Source organism: Lissotriton helveticus, chromosome 5_1 (assembly GCF_964261635.1).
Source record: "Lissotriton helveticus chromosome 5_1, aLisHel1.1, whole genome shotgun sequence".
NCBI lineage: Eukaryota > Metazoa > Chordata > Amphibia > Caudata > Salamandridae > Lissotriton > Lissotriton helveticus.
In genome coordinates, this window is record NC_136065.1 from 572,256,181 (window position 1) to 572,279,913 (window position 23,733).

The 23,733-nt window shown below is 45.4% G+C and overlaps 1 protein-coding gene across 1 annotated transcript in view; it reads right to left on the minus strand.

Annotated features, from left to right (window-relative positions):
- Positions 1-2,325: 2,325 nt before the first annotated feature.
- PCGF5 (polycomb group ring finger 5) overlaps positions 2,326-23,733 on the minus strand; it is a 198,401-nt gene continuing 176,993 nt past the window's right edge. Inside the window, exon 10 of the mRNA XM_078642917.1 lies at positions 2,326-2,965. Coding sequence (XP_078499043.1) covers positions 2,918-2,965 — 48 coding nt within the window. The 3' untranslated portion in view covers positions 2,326-2,917. The remainder of the gene's footprint in view (positions 2,966-23,733) is intronic.

The following is a 23,733-nucleotide window of genomic DNA, read 5'->3' on the forward strand; positions in this document are numbered from 1 at the left end:
CTTTTGATTAATTTTGGAGGCTTTAATCAAGTTCGTATAGTAACTTGCTTTAGTTCCTTTAATATCTGCATGATAAGCTCATCTAGGTGTTTTGTAGGCCTCCCGATCATAACGCTTATAATGTCGGCGCTATAGCCGCTCTAGGACTCTCACTTTGCCTAGAGTGTCTTTTAATTTACAGGTGAACCAGGGAGCAGATATTTTCCTTTGCCTTGGCTTAGTACTTGATCCCCGAGATTTGATTTTTTCCCCTATGTCCTCATCCAGCCCTCATAGCTCTTATTATCCATGGTCGCAATCCCCACTAAAGGCGGTCTGCTTTCCTTTACCCAGATGTTAAGGTCTGGGTGTTTAATAATTTTCCCCCAGCACGGGGTAGGCGACTTGTTCTCAGGTATGACCGATCTCATCGCCTTCTTGCCATCCGTTTTAATGCTAAAAGCGAAAAATGTATGGTCCGTCCAAGTTTGAATCAAAGGGGATTCAACCTTCATTGTGTCTAAATTTGAGGCTAATACAGTCTAAAATATGCCCCGCTTTATGTGTGGATTCCTTTGTTAAGATCGACATCCCCAAGACTTGAAGAGTATCTCTAAAGGACTTCACATTTGGATCAGTAGTACTATCCAGGTGAAGATTTAGATCTCCCAATACGGTGAAATTGGCTGATTTAAGAGAGAGACTAGACAGGACTTCCCCTATACTTTCTAAAGATTGGGTCGCTTGTCCCGGTGGGCGATATATCAGAACCCCAGTAAAGGAGAAAGAGTCATGGGCTTGAAGTCTAAATTCGAGACACTCTGCCCCTTTGATATCTGATAGTTCCATAGTTGTACATTTTAGGGAGTCCCGGTGGATAATCGATAGTCCCCCTCCCCGCTGAAGAGATCTGTCCAACCTCTGGATTAAAAAACCCAAAGGCAAAGCCTGAATTATATCCTGATTGGACCAATCTCTGAGCCATGTTTCCGTAATTAATAGACAGTCCAGGCCATTTTCTAGAATGAGGTCATAAAGGTGAAGTGCATTTTTGCACATGGATCGGGCATTTATAAGGCCGCCCTTTATGACTCTGCATGTCCCGTTATCATTCCCTGACGGACTTTGATACAGTTCTACTGTTTGTTTACAGTCAATACAGTTTAACGGTCCTGCCCATTTCTCTACATTAAGGGCCTGATGGCAGTGCATGCATTGTGTATTTAGAGCGAGTAATCTATCTCTGGATATCTTACCAGTGGTAGGTCCCTGGACAGAGTTTCCGTCCTCTTGCCCATCCTTAGCGCGGACGGGCACAGACGGGCTGGACTTAGGCTTGACTTCGGCGCGACTATGGCACGCCCGCTGCTTGCGTCCGCTGCGCGAAGAAGTATCCATTTTATTTTGAAGGTAGGAATTTAAAATAAAGCCCCATGGGAAATAATGGTAATGTTAAATTAAACTACATTAAATTATTTAAAATAGCTAAAAATATAAATACATCTAATTTGGTATTTAAAAAAATACATAGATATAAAACATTTATTATTAAATTATGTAATATTTTAATAGCTTTTTTAGATTTAATCAGTATGTAATATTAATAAATAAACAAATTATGAAATTACCTTTAATACATTTTTAAAATCGCTTTTATTAATTATTTAATTAGTCTCTCTATGGTAAAGTATAGAGAAAAATAAAAAAAGTATATTTAACTCAAAAAATAGGTGTAAAAATATATCTGTTAAACAATATTTGAAATTAATTTTATATAATTTGTTGTACATGTTACATCAAAATAAATTCTACAGCACTATTCACTTAACTGTAGATTTAAAATAAATCCCCCTAAAGTATTTTTTTATTATGCATTAATAATTATTAAATGTGATATTAAAATAAATTAAAAGCTATCTAATTCTAGTTTTCTCCATCATTTTCTATTAGAGGGTGTTGCAGTATTAGTAGTTGGCCATATGATGCTGGACTTGATACCGTTTCTGTTTGGCAGTATTTAACTTCCACTCATAAATTTGGCTCTACCCTCTTTTTCAGGGGGGAAAAAGTGTAACTGTGAGTGTACAATTTTGAGTAACTTTGTGCTCAGATTTTGTGAATAGTCCAAAGTAGTAAATTTACTCGGATGTGTAAGCTTACATGTGGAACTTATGCACAAGTGCACGTTACCTTTGTGAACAGCCCTGAATGTGTTCAACTTACATGAGCTAAAACTACATGTACAGAGATCATACTGTAATGTGTAGCACAAGTACATCCATACCTGTGAAAGCTGGTCTGCAATGGGTCACATCTATTAAAAATTAACAAAAGGAAATCCAAATGGACAGATAAACCTATATTATTCAATTTGAGAAGCTCCTAACACTCAGTGAAAACAAGTGAATATCATGACTGAGATATTTCTTTTTAAAACTTTAAAATGGAAGTCAGTGTCACAAAAACAACTGTATTAAATAGTTTAGAATACAAATACTATCAAAGCATAATCCGTCTCTTTCAATACATTTCTAATATTCAAAGTATTGCACAAAGTATACTAGAAACTGCAACATCACAAGATATATACTCTCTCCCACTGTGATAACCCGATCAACACATTAATTAATATACAAGTGCAATAAGGAAGGAATGTGTTCTGGAAATTCAGATTATTTTTAGTGCAAAATAGGTTATGATTTTGGCTAAGACTTAAAGTCTGTTGGAAAGCTAGCTAAGCTAGCAAACACGATCCTATGTACATATTCCAACTCATATATAGCAGGAGAAAAATATTGATGTTGATGATTTCAAAAGACGGCTCCTTTTTTATGCAGTACGACTTCAGGGTCCACGTCTGTCTAATCATTCATTCTTTGTGTAAGTGTTGATAAGTAAATAGTGCAGGGTTCAACATTGTATGATCCAAGATCATGTTTTAACCGAAGTCTATTCTTGGTCGATACTGTAGTACCATAGGGTTTAGCTAGAAGAAAAAAAAAGACAAATGAGAAGATTTTTCAAATCAAACTACATTTACAATACATTTAAAATTATTACAATTTCTGCTATTGAATATGGGCTGGTTTGTTTCCATCACTGTTGCAAAATGCTTAGATGTCATGTTTATTGAGCAAAACACATGGCGGAGCACAACCTCCAATAGTACCTCAGAACTATCAGAAAAGAAGACTTTCCCGGCTCCATCAAGGAGGATAATTCAATCATAATGAAAACAGAATCAATCATATAGCAAATCAGCCATTGGGACAGTGTAGGGGGGCAGAGGTGACAAGAACAGAGAGAAAAGAATACATGAAAGTATATGGTTAAAAAAGAATAACCATGAGGCTCCCAAATTGAAAGAGTATCCCGTACACGTGGCCTGCATTACCACCACTCGAAGCTACCCCATAGGACCGACCAAATGAAAATACGGAAAAGTATTAGCACATATCAGCAATCACTCAGCTTGAGAAAATAAACATATTTTTTCAAAAATACTCCATTCACTCTGCTGGAAACCAAAATTCCCACTGATGCGCTAAGTCCTAGAGCCACCATTCCCACCTTCATAGCTAGAAGTCCTCTTTTCATGTCTAAAGTGTTGGCTCACAGGTCAGGAAAAAAACTAAAGATTGTTCTCACCCACCATCACCTCCTCTATATGAATTACTGTACACAAAATCCTCAAAGGCCCCTGACCCTAATCGGGTTAGTAGAAAACCACCATCACCTTTCCACTCAAGGTCCCCACTATTAACTTTTTTTAAAAATATCTACACATCTGCAGCCAAAGGTGGGCCATACTCCACAAGGTATTGAGGAATTCAGTCGTCGAACCAAGTTTCAAAAAGTACCCTACTACACAAGACGTGAATATAGTCAAAAAGTTGACAGCAGATTAAATTTATTCACACGAATTTCAAAATGCTAATTTACTTCATTTTATCAAAACCTTACTTCACAACTCACACCATCCCATATAGTCCCTCCAGATTGTGATGAACTGCTTTTTCCACCATTTCAATACTCATAGTTTTGATGTTATCACATTTTATTGTGTACTGATGAAGAGTGGCAAAGCTTTCTCTCCATTAGTAAGGCCCACTTCTTCAGAAGAATCCATAGAAGTAACTTAAAGCTTTCTTGTGGGTAGCGCACAATGCCAGTAGATCAAGGGAGGCAGTGAATGAGGCCACCAATGGTGGTCTCACCATAGCATGGATATAGCAGACACTGCAACACTCAGTCTTTGAGCACCAGCCACCCCACTCTGCCATGCATAATGTTTAAGTACTGCTAAGAAATCGTTTATCATAGTGATACTACATTTATGTTTTAGGGTACATCAATGGAGGATCCATTTGTTTCGTTTTAGTAGTACAGTGGTCTTAATCTAGTTCTCTATTGGATCAATTCAATTTCGTAAAACTGAACTGATGACAAGTTTTTTTTATCTTCTGTGTTGTAGATGGCACAATTCAGTTACACAGTGTGGGATAAAATCCTTATACGATTCTTAATTTCTACATTCTTTTAGTTATTTTAAGTGTTAATGTCGACTACACTGAGAAATAAATCAAACATTTAAACAGATTAAAATACTGCTCAGAATGCTTCCATGAAAGATTAATGTTTGGTATATTTTGTGCTAATGAAATATTTGCTTCCTTTCTCAAAAGCTGTACTTTTATACTTTGATCAAAAGTACAACTATGTGAAATATAAGATTCACAGAAATCGCCTTTGGGCATAGATCTATAAATATGTGAAATATATGATGGATAGCAATCATTTGCAGACCAGTTTACGATCTGGGAGTTATTTTAGGATCTTGCCTGACGGCCTTAGGTATGACAGCCATGAAAGCTGAGCAAAAGAATGGGTGACGCACTTGCACTTACCAGCGGTTGCCGTGCGGGGAACGGCTCCTCAGTCGTTCATCCTGCCGTGAGGGGAACGGCTTGTTGCCTGGAATCCTGCCGTGAGGGGAACGGCTTGCACTACTGCACGACCGCCGTGAGGGGAACAGCCTAAATTTCCCAGCAGCCTCCTTGTGGCGCAGGACCTCAGCGTCAATGCTGCGCCGCAACAAGCCCTCAAAGCGCTCCTGCTCCCACGCAACGCGGGACGCGCACGGGCGGTGCCGGGCTAAGCCCGGGCAAAGGGCGGGCCGTCTGAGGCCATCAGGGGCCGAAAGAGGCTGGGCTGGGCCCCCCTTTTTGAGAACAGTTTTTGGAACACTGAGGGCGCGTTAGGTCCCATCTTTACGGACTTGGGGCCGACGAGAGAAGAGGTGGCGCTTTTGACTGAGTGACGGGGCTGGGCCACTAACACAAAACTTTTGCCTTTGATATAAATAGAGGGGTGGTTCTTTGACAAATTGGTCAGTAGGGGTGGCTTTGATCTGTCACACAGACTGTCATTGGGGCTGGGAGTTGCATTTCGGTTGTGTTTGCACACTAGTCATCCTATTCTGTAGACCCTTAACAGACTTCTAACATAATGGCTAGCACTGTGGAAACAAGATCATCTAAATTGGGTCATAATACCCCACCTAACTCCCGTCCTGCGACCAAACAAAAGGGAAATCTCCCCCCTACAATTGTACAGCCCACGGCAATTGACAGAATGTTGCGAAAAGCTATTGGTGTGGTATCTAGCGAAATAGAGCGCACCGAAAGGCACTTATTACTAACCCCGCAAATTGATCTCACCTCCATGTCTCAAGAGCCTGAGACCGATGTTATGGTTAACTCCCCACAGAATTTACTAGCGTCGCCAGCCGCGGAGATCCCTTGTGCCCAGATGGTGAATAATGATGATCTTGAGAAACCCAAAGCCGGGAGAAAGGCACCTATCACCAAGAAAAAGGGGGCCAGTCTTAGGAAAACTCAGGCACAAGAAGGACAAAACTATTCCTGTCCCGACTGAAGCAATTAGTGTGGGAGTAGGGGAGAATGTGGGGCACGTGCCGCAATCGCAAGCACCCCCTTGCTGGGTGTCCCAATTAATAACTGATCTACAAAGCCACTTTGAGCAACTTGTTAACACGCAGATGAAACTTATTGTGAGTCGGTTAGATAAAGTAGTAACTCTATTGAAAACGAGGTGGGGGGGCCAGGGTGGTACTATGCCCCCTACCACAGTAGTTAATCCTAATGTTACCGAGACTATTCCCGGGAACTTGCCCGCAGTGCAATCTAGCAGACTCCCAGTGGTGCAAACAACTTCCACTATGGGCCCAACACTACTTTTAATCCCCCAACATTAAAAGTAGTAGTGTCCCTAATAGAAGCACCCAGGGTATAGGTGAGGTAACCACCGCCTGTCAACAACTATTGCGCAAGTCCTAACGCACAAGCAGACTACCCCAGAACCCCCATCGCTGTGCCAACCAAGTGGGCCACCCACCAAGGCGTTCACCAATCAACTACCATGTATAAATTTACCCCCAGAGGCATCCTGATATGTAGTTATACTCACGGGGGTGCCAGAGTTGAAGCCAGACCATGCAGAATCTTATGTTGAATTAAAGAATAAGATCACGTTCAGGCTGAATAGGAATAGTCCGCTTTTAGGGAATGAACAGGAGGAAATTATGTTCACCCGGAGGCTGAGCTGGTTGGGGAATAGGCACAAGGACATCACTGGTAATTGTGTGGTAGTAAATTTTAGGGACCGCAGAGTAGTCGACCACATAATAAGAGGGGGCCATGTAAAGCAACTAAGCAACATAAGACCTTTGCCTTTGGGTTACTTTTATCTGATGGGTACTTTGAGTCACAGCCAAGGTCCAGCACATCTAGGAAGAATGGATAGTTCCAACGACAGGCCGGGTCCTTGCCGCCCAATGCCAGGTGTTTTCCCGGGAAATCAGGGTGTATTGAGTCTGAGGAATAGATTTGACCCCTTGATGTCACTAGAGGAGCTTGATTGACTAAAGAGCAAAGGAGCTCTTTCCAAGAAGTTCTCACAGGAAAAGGGAGGTTTCTCTAACACTCCCCAGGTTGCATCCCTATCCCCCCACACCGCACTGAATGTGTCCACTAGCTATGAGGATGACCTAAGTTGGGGCTCTCAGTTGAAGCATAAGAAAGACATCCTGAATTTACCAACATTAGAGGAGGTCGTCCCAACAATGGAGTACCCCGCTAGGAGCCCTCCTGATCCCACTATTGCTTCCCCGGTCTTAGGATACTCTTCCAGGCTTTTGGCCAGGACAATAGGGAGTGAGGATGTACCGGGGTCAGATCAGACCTCTCTGCCTTCCCAGCGGCTAGTGAGCCAACTTAACCTCTCAAGGTTCAATGATGGTTTAAATGGCGAAAGACCAATTGATAAAACCCCTGTGACACCTCAGCCTATAAAGAGACGTATTCGGGGGGTGGGGGCTCAAACTAGTATCGTGGAATATAGCTGGTTTGTCAGCCAAATTTGATAACCAGGAATGGAGGCAGTACACCACCGGGTTCCAGGTAATTTGGTTGTAGGAAACCTGGGTGGTAGATTGCAGCCCCTTTCACTTAGCAGGGTATAAGCGTTTCTCTGTGCCTGCCCAGAAATCAGTGTCGGGGAGAGCTATGGGAGGACTATTTATATTTGTGGATTTGCAGACGGGGGAGTGTGGACTAACTTAAATTGGACCTCAAACAACATGCAGGCTCTTGGGCTCCTTATAAATGGGTTAAGTGTGATATTGATTAACTTGTATAACGCAGTTGCAACTAAGGGGAATAAATCTATAATACATGAATTAGATAATAGACTAAGTGTAGAGACAGCGCGGAGGAAGGGGACGGTGGCCCCGTTTGTGGTAATAGGTGGTGACTTTAACTGTAATTTGTGCCCTAACCTATTACCTTTCAATGAAGAGTGGTCTCGTTTCCCGGTGGAGGAAGGCCCACATTTTGAGCACACAAGTGGGGGGATCGAACTAGGTAAGGTACTGAAAAGCCATGCCCTGGAACATACCATTGATTTGGTAGCTATTGGAAGGGAAGGAGCTGTTAAACCAACCTTTAAGGGTAGAGGGTGCAGCTCTTAGATAGATTACATTGTGGTTTCTAGATTATTCAAGGACTGGATAAGAGGGGTCGAGATTTTATGGAGTGTATTTAGTGACCACAACCCTCTAGTTCTCGAGATAATATACCTGCCCACCAGAAGAGATAGGAGAGGGGTGGTGGCAGGCAGTATCGAGAAGGTAACGGACCAGGGTAGACGACTCAGATGGTCTAAAGTTGATGGGGATGCCTTTTATAAATCCCTAATGGAAAGAGGGAAAGAATCTATTGGGGAGTGTTTAGATCTCTCCGTGGAGGGGCCCTCTGTGGCATCTGAGGCAGTGGCGCATCTGATAGATGGTTTATTAAAATCGATTACGCTCAGGAGGGCAAATACTACTCCTAGATGGTTTGATAAAGATTGCTCTCGAGCACAGAAAGTTCTAAAAACTAGCCTGAAAACTCTTCCGCGGGATAAGTTAAGAATTGCGCAGTGTAGGACTGCATATAAAAAGGCGATTAAAGGCAGGAAGACCTCCCTTCAATCACAAGCCTGGGAAGATCTAAGGGACGCAGCAGATAGAAGGGATATGACTGCATTCTGGAAAATAATAAATAACCCGTGTTTCCAGGACACTAACACCCCAGAAATTGGCACAACCATCTTGCCAGAACAATGGTATGATCATTTCAAAGGCCTGTATCACCATACGGAGGAGAACATTCAGCCGTTGGGAGGGGCTGCCAGTGGGTCTCCTCGGTAGAATATACGTTGGAGGAAATTGTAGTGGGTATCCAGGGCCTTACACGAAACAAAGTGCCGGGACCAGATGGTATCCCACCAGATCTCTTTTTAAGTAACGTAGAGCTGTGAGCCCCTATCCTTACAAGGGTGATAAACGCGGCTGTCGCAACCGTCCTATCGCGCTCATGGTCATCGGCTACAATAGTTCCCATTTTTAAAAAAGGGAACAGGGATAACCCTCAGTGTTATCAACCTATATCGCTGATTGACGTGACAGCTAAAGTCCTGGGCCGAGTGGCCCTAATGCGTCTCATGGACTGGGGCGACGAACACCAAATTATTACTGATGCCCAGTACGGGTTCAGGGGAGGGAGGTCGACGACGAACCGGTGTCTAAACCTTTATTTACTGGTGGCCAAATATACGATAGCCAGTAATGAAGCGGTATATTTAGGGTTCATGGATCTCACCGCAGCCTTTGATCATGTTAACAGAGAGAAGCTGTGGGCCCTGATGAACAGACTGGGGGTTGACCAGGGTTTGGTAAATATTCTTAGAGCATTGCACTGGAACACCTCCGCCAAAGTGCGTTTCAACCTGGAGGGGGGCACCATGGAACCTTTCCCCTGCACTAGCGGGGTCAGACAGGGATGCACTCTGGCCCCTTTTTTGTTCTCCTTGTATATTAATAATCTAGATCAGGCGTTAGGTAAGCTAAAGGTGGATTCCCCAAGAGTAGGTTCCCGACCCGTCCCAGTGCTGTTGTACGCAGACGACGCAGTACTCTTAGCCCGCACCCCACAGGGACTTCAGTGTCTGATAGATGGGTTTGTTCGTTTTATGGATACCCTAGATTTATCGGCTAACCTGACCAAGTCCTATGTTATGTTGGCTGGAACTAAACCCTGCAAGAAGTTTTCCTATAAAATAGGCGCACATAAAATAGGGCAGGTACCGACCTTTTCCTATCTTGGCCTGCTATTCGATGGGCTTTTAAATTTTAAAACATTAATTGAAGAGCGGTGTACTACATTAGTGGCCTCGACCGGTGCTATAATGAATTATGTGTGCAGGCTGGGTCGGTGGTCACCGGAGCAAATAATGAATTTGTATAGCTCAATATGTTGCTCAAAAGTGGTCTATGGGTCTGAAGTTTGGGGTTTAGTAAATGCCCGTCAGTTACAGATGGAGGAGAACAAATATTTGAGAATGGTGTTCAAAACCCCACAAAGCATTCCCGCCCTTATTATTCATGAGGAATTGGGTAGGGTATACATTGAGGATTTGGTAAAGGTCAGACCCCTTAAGGCTTGGCTCAAGATTTGGACCAACACTGAGGCAGACCTGAGCAGACAAATCATTAGAGATTGCCTCGACAGGGATAAAGGAATGAGTGACTTCCCTTGAGGGAATTGGCTGTATGGACCTTTTTACAAAACCAACGGAAATTATCCCTCAAGATAAAATCAGAGTCAAGAGAATTTTCTTGGTCAGGTAGCCTCACGTAGAGCAGCAGTGGAAGGAGGCAAACCCACAGTCTGCGCTCACAGTATGGTTAAGACAGGGGAGGGCATGGAACCTTATCTTGTTCTTATGTTTAATGCGCAGGATAGATTTTTAATCACCTAAGGTGACATGAGGTAACTAGCGGTCTCTAAAGGACCAACTTTGTGGTCATGTTCCGATATAGGCGTTTAGTCCGATTTATGTGAAACTACAATTCCCATCATTTTTGTAGTCCTTTTTCTAGGCTGTTGCGCATGCGCTCACACTTTTAAGGATGCAGGATCACTTCCTGTTTACTAACGCTGCGCGTCCTTGACTTTGCGCGCTTTCTCTATTGCCTTAGGTGATTTTTGTTGGTATAGTTCTGCTGTTACGTTCGGATAAAGACTTTTTGCCTTATCCATGTCAAACTACAATTCCCATCAGCCTTGTAGTCATTTTCAGTGGTGCGCATGCGCGCACGTTTCCAAGGAAGCAGGGTCACTTCCTGTTTACCAACGTTGCGCGCCTTTGATTCCACGCGCATTCCATCGCCACAGGTGATCCTTGTTGGAATAGCTTTGCCCATCATGGACCATATTTAAGAAGCCTCTGCCTACACGTCGGGTTACCTCCCCTCTGCCTCAGTCATAGCGTGAGGTACTGACGGACAGGTATGAGACAGGTCCTGCTATAGGGCTGTGTTCTTTGTTCTTTGTGTTTTGGGGCACTGTCTGGCCCCACATATTGATACTTTAATCGTTCTGTCCTGGCAGCTCCGCTAATATCGAGCGCGGCTAGCACAGAAATGCCACCATAATCTAGAAAGCTGCATTGATCCTCTTCTAGATAGGAGAGGTCTTTTTCCCATTCTTGTGCCATGATGAACATCGCTTTGCGATATATAAGTTCTTTGGCACTTGTATACTCATATCTATGGCTGAATTTAAACCTTGATATACTACTGCTACATATGATAACGTTGTAGGAGTTTCAGTATTAATGACAGGGACGCTCTTTCAGGGTCTATTTGCATTCAACATTCATCCTTGACACTAACATGTGTGGGTACTTTCAATAGAATTGTGTGGGTACTTTCAATACATTTGAGATAATCACCATGGTCAGGTGGCTATTACAGCCACAAGGTTTTTAATGGTATGTATGTTGGGAGATTGCCACAGGGGTATTTTACTCTTGTGTGATCTACTATATCTACCTACATTACAGATCGGGCCTCTTTCTACTCAGCGGATGCCAGGAGAGGTGAGGCGTACTCCCACATAAAGCGGGATGAGTGCTAATGATTCTTTTTCAAAGAGTATTTCACTTTCTTGTCAACCGTAGGGGCAGGATACTGTCTATGTTCCAATAGTATGTTAGTCAAGACTGTGATTGACCAGCACACTGTGTATTAGGGTTTGATGCTAACAAGTCTCATATTTATCCTGTAGGAATGAAATCCCAACCCCGGTGATAGATTGTATGACTACTCAACTCCGAGTTATATACACCGGTAGGATGTATCGTACCAATTATCTTATTGTTTAATATATTTTTTGCAGATTTTGTTGTAATATTTGCAGAAGGCAGTTTCCATCTGGTCCTGAAGAAAGCATGGTAAGTGACACCTCGATGGCTGAAACATGTAGACCTTTTTCTATTGCGTGAGATAGTTATTTTTCAACACTGGTTTTTAATCTTGACACCAAGATAGTGCTCAATAAAGTTTTTTCTTAGTAGTCAATTTTAATCATTCTTGCACATTTTCTTTACACTTTTTTTTTTTTTGCACTGCAAATCATCAGCACCACTGAATACAATATTACTGTGGTTGGAGGAGTAACTAATAGTGACTGAAGTGTAGCTGTCCCCTCCTGAATAGGTGTGGGCCACACCAGTCACATGGTTGACAACCACTCCCAGATGACGACGCTCTGCCACTGTGGTGGGCTGATGGGATTTATTTTTCAGTGAGCATGGGTTTGCATTGTCCGTGATACTTCAGGTGTCTGTCTTTCTTTATCTTGACGCTAATAGACCGGTAGTCCCCTTGTTGTTGTTTCTATCGTTGGAATTCCCCAGCGTTGAAACACTTCCTCCAGAATGACTGATCCAATTCCCACTCGTGACAGGTCGATTTTAGACGACTTAAGGTGTCTGCTGTTGTGTTGAGAGTGCCTGGTAGATGCTCTGCTGAAAGAATTACCTTGTGGAGAATCACCCATTCCCATATCTCCTGGGCTTCCCTCGAGAGCAGACAAAATCTCGTTCCTCCCTGTCTGTTTATGTAATGCATGGCCGTTGTGTTGTCCGTCCTGGCCAGCAGTGTTGCGTGTTGAACCTTCGGCCTGAAAGCCTGCAAGGCTAGGCGAACCGCTCTGAGTTCCAAGAGATTGATAAGAAGAAGACGCTCTTCTGCACTCCAGTGATGGCTGACTTGGAGGTCTTGTAAGACAGCGCCCCAACCTTCCATTGAGGCGTCTGTGGTTAGAATCAGAGGGGATGGAGCCATTCTGAAAGAGAGACCTTTAAAGATGTTCTCCTTGATAGCCCACCAACCAGCAGCTTTTCTCATGAGAGGAGTGATCCTTATCTTGTCCTCGAAAGAACCTTCCACCTGGCGCCATTGTATGTCTAGCTGTTCTTGCAAGGGACGCATTCTCAGTCTGCAATGCGGAACTAATGGTACTCAAGATGAGATCGATCCCAGGAAAGACTTGTATTGACGAACTGTCAGGAATAGTCTTTTCGTAAATGGTTGGCAGACCAGATTAGCTTCTTCTGTCTTACTTCCGTAGGACAAGCCTTACAGCTTCTTGTATCCAGACTGGCACCCAGGAACTTGACCCTTCTGGATGGAACAAAGACAGATTTTTCCTTGTTGAGATTTAGACCCAGGTGATTGAAAAGTTGGATGCAACTTTCGACTGCCCTTGTCGTTACTTGAGAAGATGGAGCCTTTATTAAACAATCGTCTAGGTAAGGGAAAACTTTTGGCGATTGTTTTCTTAGCAATGCTGCTATCGGGGCCAACACCTTTGTGAATATCCGTGGCGCGGATCGGAGCCCGAACTGTAGTATTTTGAACTGAAAGTGGCTCTTGGCTACTGTGAAGCGTAAATATTTTCTGTGAGCTGGGTGGATTGGGACCTGGAAATATGCGTCCTCGAGATCCAGGGTCGCCATGTAATCCCCTGGATTTAGAAGACGTAAGACGTCTTGAAGAGAGACCATTCGAAACAAGAGTTTTATGAGATTAGGCGCCACTTTTCCTCCGTCTTGTGAATGAGGAAAATAGAAGCCTTTTCCTCTTTGAGAGAGTGGCACTGGTTCTATCGCTCCTTTGTTGAGCAAATGACAAACTTCGAGACGGAGAAGATGCAGATGTTTTGACTCTGTGGCGCGAGGGGCTCTGGGAGGCGGGAGGTTTTGGAATTCTAATGTGTGGCCAAATTGAACAATATTCAGGACCCACCGATCTGTTGATAAGATCTTCCAGCAATCGAAAAAATGTATAATCCTGCCCCCTAACAATGTTACAAGGGGCGAAGGACCAGTAGGCAGAGCCAGGAAGCCGCTATTGGGGTTTTTAGGTGTCTCTCCCCTGACTGCCTTGTCTACCTCTGGAAGATTGGCGAGAGAAAGACGCCGATTGATTTTGCCGCTGGGAACTGAGGTTTAAATGATTGAGAGGACTGTAAATAGGAAGAGTAGCGTTGCTGATAACATCCCCTATATGTAGAGAATCCTTTACCTATCGCACCCCGGAAAGGTACTTTTCGATATTGAAGTGTGCCCAAAGATTTCGCTGTTTCTGTATCTTTTTTAATGTCTTGTAAAGCATCATGTATATGCTTGCAAAACAGCATATCCCCATCGAAGGGCAGATCCAGAATCTTATTCTGCACCTCCGGGCGAAACCAGGTACATCTCAGCCAACCTTGACGCCTCAGGACTGCTGAACCTGCTAAGGCGCGAAAAGCCGTTGTAGCAATGTCCATTGCACAATCTATAATCTCAGATGAAGATCGTTCACCTTCTTCCAGGATTTTTCTCGCTTCCGTCTTGGCACTCTCAGGAAGCAGATCAATGAAAGGAGAAAGATCGCAGCACATTTAGCGATCATATCGTCCCAAAATCGCTAGTGCGTTCGAGGCCCTTAGAAGGAGGCTAGACATAGAGGAGAACGTCGTTCCTACATTGTCCAGGCGCCTGCCCTCTTTGTCTGGCGGTGCTCTCAGAGGTGCCGTCGGGTTCCTTGATTTTCTTTGGGCCGCCTGAGAAATAACCAAGTCCGGATTAGGTTGTCCAATAAGACAGGCAGGACTGTCGTTCAGAGCTTTATATTTTTTCTCCAGCCGCGGTAGAACCGGAGTTACAGTAGCTGGAGACTGCATTACCTTCTTGCCCTCATTCCAAACATATTCTACAATGGGTATGGAACGAATAGATTTTTTGTAGGGCTCTTTAAAATCATAGAGGAAACAGTCTGATTGTAACACAGGAACACGAAGGCCAAATCTTTTAGATGCCCTCTCCATCAGATTACGGAAACCTCCTACGTCCACTGGAGGCGAATCCACCGGGTCTGGAGATGGTGAAGCCGGATCTGGGATAACATAATCGTTCCATTCTGCGTTAGGATCTTGGGTCTGTTCCACATTCTGGTCCTCATCTGATGAATCATCATCATCATCAGGTACTGTCACTATATCATTCCCTTCTATCAAAGGTTGTTCTCCCTGCCTTTGAGAGGTGGATGCCACAGAAACAGGTTGCTGAGGTGGCGGCGGAGGAGGTTGCTGAGGTGGTGGCGGAGGAGGTTGTATGGTTCCGGAGGTTTCTGATGGGAACCTCTTCTTGTAATACAACAACATTAGTTGTAGATCATTTATGAGTGTAGATGGAATGGCAACCATACCTTGCCCTGATGGTTCCTGATATGTCTCACATGGAGTGAAATGAGTTTCTGGATGATGCTGATTCGGATAATAGTCCTCAGAGTCGGAGTCCTTGTACTTCACCTGAAGTTGTGATGGACTATAAGCATCCCCATATGGACTCTCATCCTCGTCAGAATATTCCTCCTCCAGAAGAACAGGTGGAGGCAATGGTGTTACCCTACGGGGTGATGTCATTTACAGAGTAATTAGTCTTTTCCTGATGGAAATTTTCACTTTTTGGATCGTCGTCGACGGCGGAGTAGTCGGCGACGGAGGGCTGATCGTGGACGGTACCGTCGACGATGTCGACGTCAGGATCATCGTCGCCGTAGCAATAGACGTCGTCATCCTTGTCGCCGTCGACATTATCGTCAGCGACATCACCGTCGAGGTTGTTAGTCTCGTCGACGTAGGATGTAAAGTCGACGAAGTCATCATCGACGATGTCGTCGGCGAAGCTCTCGACGACGGGCCCGTCGACGGAGCAGAAATCGAAATCACTCGAGTCTTTGATGTCGTCGTCGACGTACCTGAGGAGATTGTCGTCGACGGACGAATGTTCTTTTCTCATGTCGCTTCCTGAGGTGTACTCGAAGGTTTCTTAAAGATCTTCTCCTTTTCTGATGGCGAAGAGGCAACAGAAAGGCCTTGACTTGCCTTTTTCCCAGATGACACCTCAGGAAGAAGTCCCTCTTTCTCCTTTGAGTGGTGAGGAGATTTTTTGGGACTAAGCATTTTAGACCTTTCAGAGGTCTTTTGAGAGGCTTTGGCAGGAGGTTCGGCGGAAGTAGAAGGGGAAGACCTACCCCTTTTTGTAGACCACCTCGTAGATGTTGCTGAGGAAGAATCTTCACTATCACTAGACAGAACCTCCTTCCGAGACTTCATCTTCTGTAGCCAAGTCAGAAGTCTTCCTTCTCGGTCTCTCAGAGTTTTGGTCGAGAAGGTCCTGCAGATCTTACACTTGTGATCTGGATATAAGGAATAAATGCAATCTTTATGCTTATCTTCGACATATAGCCTCTTCTTTGAGCAAGTAGCACAGGCTTTGAATAAAGCTTTCTTTTCAGACATCCTGAAGAGAAAAAGATGTAGAAATCCAAAGTTGAAGAGAAAACTGGGCAGAGCTCAGTGGAGACTCCCTCAGCACAACGTGCGGTAGAAAATCTGAGGCTCTGAGGCTCTCTCAGCAGGGTTCTATAGGGTGAGGCTAATCTGATTGGCTGTTGCTAAATTTTGGTCTCTTTTACAAAAAGAGGTAGATAGGCTACAAAATGAGATGAGACCTAGACCTTACTTTCTCTTTTGTACATACTGCTATGGTATTTTCTAGTTACCGAGGCTCCCAGGCTGACGACGGGGAATGATACAAAGCATGGAAATCTATGAAAGTTCCAATACTGGGGCAAGTCCTTAACCCTAGATATCGGTTCGCGGAACAGGGAGGATGGTTGAGGCGGTAAGTAATCTAACACTAATTCCTGTTTTTACAGATATATCGTTACCGAAGGTAAGTAACTTGTGCATCTGAAAGAAACAGGTTAGTGTTAGATTCCTTACCTTAGAATAGATACCCCAGCAATACCAACCCCGGTGGTGGGTCTGCGAACCAAGAGCACACCAGAAAGTCCTGGAGAACGGAACAGCCAAAAAAGCCATCTCTCCGGACTTGGCTGTCCAGGCAGTAGTGCCTAGCAAACGGGTGCAGCGAGGCCCACGTAGCTGCCTGACAGATGTCCTTCAAGGGACTCCCCAACCCAGGGCAGTAGTGGCCGCCGTGGCCCGTGTGGAATGGGCGCGCAGCTCAACAGGAGGATCCTTTTTCGCCAAGGAGTAGCAAATCTTGATGCACAAGACGACCTGCCGAGAGACGGTCCGCTTGTGCACCGCCAGCCCCTTCTTAGAGCCCAAATAACCAACAAAGAGCTGGTGTTCCACCCGGAACTGGCGTGTGCGATCTAGATTGAAGGAGAGCGCACATTTTGAGTCCAGACGGTGGAGCCTCTCTTCCTCCTTAGAGGGATGCGGAGGTGGAAAGAAGGTGGGCAAGGTGATGGACTGCCTGATGTGAAAGGCAGTGACTACCTTGGGCAGGAAAGAGGGTCCTCAGAACAACTTTGTCCGGATGGACAGAGAGGAAAGGAGGTTTTGAAGATAGAGCCTGGAGCTCACTCACTCTACGGGTACAGGCGATGGCAACCAGGAATGAAGTTTTAAGAGTCAGAAGATGAAGAGGACAGTTATAAAGTGGCTCAAAGAGAGCACACATCAGATATGTTAGAACAAGATTCAAGTCCTACTGAGGCATCACGAAGGGAACAGGGGGGAACATGTGTGTGATGCCTTTCAAGAATCTTTTTACAACAGGGGACTTGAAAAGAGAAGGCTGATCAGGAAGCCTTAAGAAGGCTGAAATGGCCGAGAGGTAGCCCTTGATAGTGCCCAGAGCAGAGCCCTGCTGAGCAAGAGAAAGGAGGAAGAGGAGAACCTCTGAAAAGGGGGCAGAGAGTGGATCCACAGCCTTTGCTGTGCACCACGCCACAAATTTGTTCCACCTGCAGGCGTATACCATTTTTGTGGAGGGACGCCTGGCTGCCAAAATCACATCACAGACTTCAGACTGTCGCTGCTCAATCTCCACGCATGTAGGTGGAGACTGGACAGGTTCGGGTGGAGGACCGTCCCCTGCTGCTGCGACTGAGGTCCTCCTGAAGAGGCAGACAAATCGGGGGATCGACTTACATGCTGAGTAGCTCAGGATACCAGTAACTTTGTGCCCAGTCCAGAGCCACAAGGATGACTTGGGCCCGGTCTCGCCTGATCTTCTTCAGCACTCTGGCCAGAAGTGGTATAGGCGGAAAGGCGTACAACAGACCGCAGCTCCACTCACGACGAAAAGGGTCGCCGAGCGAGTGTCGCCTTGGAAATTCCAACACGCAGAACTGATGACATTGCGCGTTCTATTCAGTGGCGAATAGATCTACCCAAGGCTCTCCCCACTGCTGAAAGAGACCTTGCGCCACGTCCGAGTTCTGACGCCATTCGTGATCCATCATGCACCGGCGGCTGAGTTTGTCCGCCCTGGCGTTCAGGGAACCTGCCAGGTGTTGAACCACCAGGGTAATGCCCTGGTGTTCTAGCCATGTCAAGCGGCGCAGAGCCTCCTGACAGAGGGTCCACGACCCCACCCCACCCTGTTTGTTGCAGTACCACATGGCGGTGGTGTTGTCCATGAACACCTGCACTACACTTCCCTGGACAGAGGGAAGGAATGCCTTCAGTGCAAGTCGGATCGCCCGCAGCTCCAGAAGGTTGATATGGAGCCTGGACTCCGCCAGAGACCAAAGGCCTCTGATCTCCCTCTCTCCCATGTATCCCCCCCATCCCAAGAGGGACGCATCCGTCACCACTACGTGCTCCGGTTGGGGAAGGGAGAGAGATCTGCCACTGACCCAATCGCTGTTCGTGAGCCACCACTGCAACTGGCTCGCAGTGCCCTCCGAGATCAGGACGTGGTCAGACAGGTTGCCCTGATGCTGTGCCCACTGAAACTTCAGGTACCACTGCAGAGCCCACATCCGCCACCTAGCGTGATGCACCAGAAGGATGCAGGAAGCCATCAGCCCCAGGAGCCGCAGCACCAACCTGACCGAGACTCGGGATAAAGGCTGAAAGATCGGAATCAGAGCCTGAATATCCCAAACCCGCTGTTCGGGAGGATAAACCCGAAACTGCGCTGAGTCCAGAACCACTCCGATGAAAAGGAGCTTCCAAGAGGGGCGCAGGTGTGACTTTGGCACGTTGATGGAGAACCCCAGCGAGTGCAAGAGGTTGGCCGTAGTCTGGAGATGGGAGACGACTGTTTGGGGCGGGCCTGCCTTCAACAACCAATCGTCGAGATAGGGGAAGACTGAAAACCCTAATCTGCGCAGATGAGCTGCGACTACACCATCACTTTCGTGAACATCCGTGGGGCGCTGGTAAGGCCGAAGGGGAGCACGGTAAACTGAAAGTGCTAGTGGCCTACCGTGAACCGCAGGTAACGCCGGTGGGCCGGCAGGACGGGGATGTGGAAATACGCGTCCTGCAAGTCCAACGCTACCATCCAGTCTTCTGGGTCCAGGGCAGCTAGGACATGAGCCAAAGTCAGAATCTTGAACTTCTCCTTCCGGAGGAAGCTGTTGACGCTCCGTAGGTCCAAGATAGAGCGTAGGCCTCCTTTGCCCTTCTTGGGTACCAGAAAGTAGTGGGAATAGCAACCACGTCCTATTTCTGGCCCAGGAACGCGCTCGATGGCCCCCTTGGCCAAGAGGGCTGTAACTTCCTCCTGCATAAGTTGCAAGTGATCCCCGACACGCTGTTTTACTGCGGTGGCATGGCTGGAGGGGTTGCCTCGAAGGGGAGGGAGTAGCCCCTTCGGACGATTTGCAGCACCCACCTGTTCAACGTGATGGTACGCCAGTGGGGGAGGTGATGGTGGACCCTGCCCCCCACTGGCGATGAATGGGCCTGAAATGCCAGACTAGGAAGACTTAGAGGTAGATGCTGCAGGGGCGGGTGTGGACTGACCCTGCCGGTGTTCCCCGGTACCGCCACGGCAGTTACCGCGACCGCGTTGAGCCAGGGTCTGTGGCCTGTGGCTGGCTGGACGTGTGGGGGCGCCCCTTCCTTTGTTGTAAACGTATCTAGGACCCTATTTAAATATTCCCGATTTATGCCCTTATGTGGTTATAACAAATCATATCCTTATGAAGGCATAAGAATCATATCCATATTTAGTTATAGCCAATGCAGTCCAAATACGGCAAGGCTACTCCCATAGACTCCTAGAAAGCACAACGCGTTCTTAAACAAACCAAGCCTCCAGCAGCCCGGGAATTCCCCCTGCTTCTGTATTGATTTGTCCTAGAACTCCTGGAGTCCTGAAAGAACTGAGAGTTCTTAGTGACGTCTTATGTCCAACCTTACGTCAAACTCGGCAAATTCCAGGTATAAATATACCAGCATCTGCCCTAGCAAAAGACACAGTGGTTTGGAGCAGATCAGCTATCTACTTGCCCGACGCCCTGCTGTGCCAAGTGCTGATGGAAGCCGACCCTCCCATTGACGCACTGAGAGAGACGCTGTCTTTTCTCCTGACGAGAAATCCAGCTCCAGTGTTTCCTGGCCACCCTTGCGGGTTGCTGGGAGATCGAGTCCTGAGAGAGAGATACAAGTTCGCCTTCATTCTACAAACAAGGTACGGAGCTGATTAGACCCGTAGAGAATTCTTGATTCAGATTCTTTGCAAAAACTATCTTAACTTAAACTGCAGCTCACTTACTCCTTCCCACGTACTAGGCTTAGGTTAGGTACACTGGGGTAGGCATATCTTAGAAGCACCTGTTGAGTACGTTTAGCCTGGTTTTATCTATGTATATATTTTATCTATTTTAAACACCGTATGGCTTAGAAACCATACCATGCTTTTACAGTATTATTTCATAATACTCCTTTTACTGTACGCACTTTACTTTATGACAAGTATTGCAATTGTGGCAACTCACTTCTCTTGCTTGAGAAAGAAGACTGTTCAATAAATGGAGTGGTGTGGCTCACTGGTTAGAGGCGGCAGACCCGGAAGCAGAGAACGGCCCGGGACCAGGGTTCAATTCCCGACGCGGCAGGGTCGTGGACCAGGGTCAGCGGACTCGACAATTCTCGCCTCGGTGCCTACTCTAACCAGGGACCACACTCGGCAACTCTGGGCATTAAGCTTGCCTCATCTCTACAGCGGCCCCCCACAGACGCCGGGGATGCATGGTTTCACCTTGGAGATACCCAGAAGGGACCATCTCACAGGGAAAGCCAGGGCGGGTTCCCCAGCGGTCTCCAGCGCTGGGATGCTTACGGGCAGCTGTGCGCTTTACAAGTCCAACACATTTACATAAATAACCTCTTTTATTGAAAACGCCCGTCTCTCTATTTCTCTGCGCTTCTGGTGAAACTAAGCATGCACGATTGACTGAGTAAAATAGTTATCTATTGTTTCCGCGACTCTGGAGATATACTCCTTATTCTGGAGGGAGCAAAGTTGTCATGTTTATGCGGTTGTCAGAAACGAATCCCTTCTTGTCTATTCAAGAAAGTTAACACCTTCCTGTTTACTCGAGAAAGTTTCTAGTGACCTCTGAGCTAGCTGGCATTCATAATTAAGTCTAACATATTCAATAGAGACCTAGTCGACCTAAGTCCTACGTCTAAACTATCGTTTATGTTATTCCAATGCGCAGAGCCTATTGGGAATATAGGAACTACACTACATGGCGCCCAACGTTTGGTAAGGCGATAATTTAACGCTAGATACTAGAGTAACTCATTTGTGCTTTTCACACAGACCCCTTTTTCCCGTAAATACTCCAATAGACGTCTGGAGTGGGTGAAAGGTTAATATCCGCCAAAACTTAGTAGGAAGAGATTCCTATGTATTTGTTTTTGGTTTAGTCAACGTTGAAGGATCCAGTGTTCCAAAATATAGTGCACCTAATCTTTGTTTCCTTGAAACTTGCTCTGCAAAAAACCTTTCAGTCAGTAAAATGACTGGAAGTGACGAAGAAAGAGATGCTTTGGCAGCTCAACTTTTAGTGGAAGACACAAATCTCCAACATGAAGACCCGAATGCTATAATCATCCCGGTAAATGTAAGGAAAATCATAACTATAAAACTTATAGAAAATGGGGTATCACCAAGAGGTGGTACAGTCATATTTGTGGTAGAGGCCCATGAATATCGGCAGACAGAGGTGTTCTATTCCTGGATACATTTCCCGGCAGCAAATGTCGCGACACGCGATTTCCACTACTTCAAAATAGAGGAATCCCCAACGGAATACGTTCCTTTCGAGGACATTGAAATTCCACTAACGTACCAAGAGCACCAGCGCTGGTTTAATGGCGCCCTAAAACATCAAAATCACTTCACCAGGCTCGGTCCACTAGGTAGACCAGGAGCCACATGGCCGGTTCTAGCCGGCTATACACCACATCCTAACATTGAAAAAATATCAAGCGGAGAACTTTTAGTTCAGCTAAAACAATTAATTAAAATACATAGACAATTGGTCCAATATGTCATGCGGACTTTAACAGTCCAACCAGCAATAAGAATTCCACAGCACACCCCTCACCAGGGGAACACAAATAAAATTACACCACAGACTATACAATCAGTCATTGGCAAATTACCCACAAAACGGGAACAAATTCCATTCTGGTTAGCTCAAAAAATTACTCAGATAGAGGCAGTATTTCCTGATACTACACCTCATGACAAACACAGAATTCTGACAATCTGTCTTCCAATGGGGATCGCACCACATGTGGAGGACTGTGACACTTGGGGCACAGTCTTTGCTTCGATATACAAAAAAACACATGGTGTTCCGTCTATGGCGGTTATACCAGATGTACTAAGACAGATTCAAAAAGAATACGGTCCAGAGCCTGCTTTAAATCTAGGTATGAAATTACTGAAAGACTTTAAGCAAGTCTTGGCTATACTATTAGCAAACATAAAAGGAGAAGCAGCATCTGTGGCGATCCGCCAAAAATTGAAATAAACAGATATAGCAGAACAACCTTTTGAACTTGCCAGAATAATTGAAAAATCCTATGAAGAATTAGGTAGAGATAGTTTGGGTGGGAAACCACTAAAACAACTAACTGAAAATCCTGAAAAGAGCTTTATTAAAAATAATCTCATTACTACAAAAAAGAAGTGGGAGGGTAATAAACAAACTACTCCCAGAGAAAAACAGTTCCAGTCCAGAGGAAGGTCTCCCCAACGGAGAAATAGATCTCCAGAACGGGGAGGCAAGACTCCACAACGGGAACCCTCTGAAAAAAGATATAACCTTAGAAATAGGGATAATTTAAGAAAACCTGACAGATATCAAGATAATGATACACGTCCCTCTCGATCTTTTCAGACTTCCTCACAGAAATAAGAAAGAAGAGGACGGTCAGAACACAAGGAAGAGCGCGTCAAGTCCAAAGACAAGGAACCTGCTCATCAAAGTAATAAATTACAATTTCCCAAAAAGAAGGTAGCCAGTATTAAAATAAAACATGCAGAGGATTCTGAGGACACAACTCAAGAACGGAGAATGGGCCCAGACAATGCTAGACAGTGCAGCAGAAGTGACCATAGCTCGCAAGATCCTGATGAATGTTCTGGAGACAGTGGACACGAATGAATACATTCAGGTGGAAACTGCAGACACCAGAGTTAGTGTGCCCCATAAATTATATGAAATTATATGAAATAACATTACGTATAGAAGGGGACAAAACTAGGAAAATAAAAGGTCTCTTTTGGGAGAACCTATCTAAAGCCTATGATATCCTGCTAGTAGAAAGACTGGCCACCAGAGTTTGTCAGTGTGCCCACATGGCGAAGAAATGATTATGCCTGCCTTCTCAAATCACATTCCAATTCATAAAAAATGCACATATGCACATATGCTAGAAAATGGGCAGTGGCCCAAGCACCTGCATTATACAAAAATCATGTAGGATGGGATGAGGATTC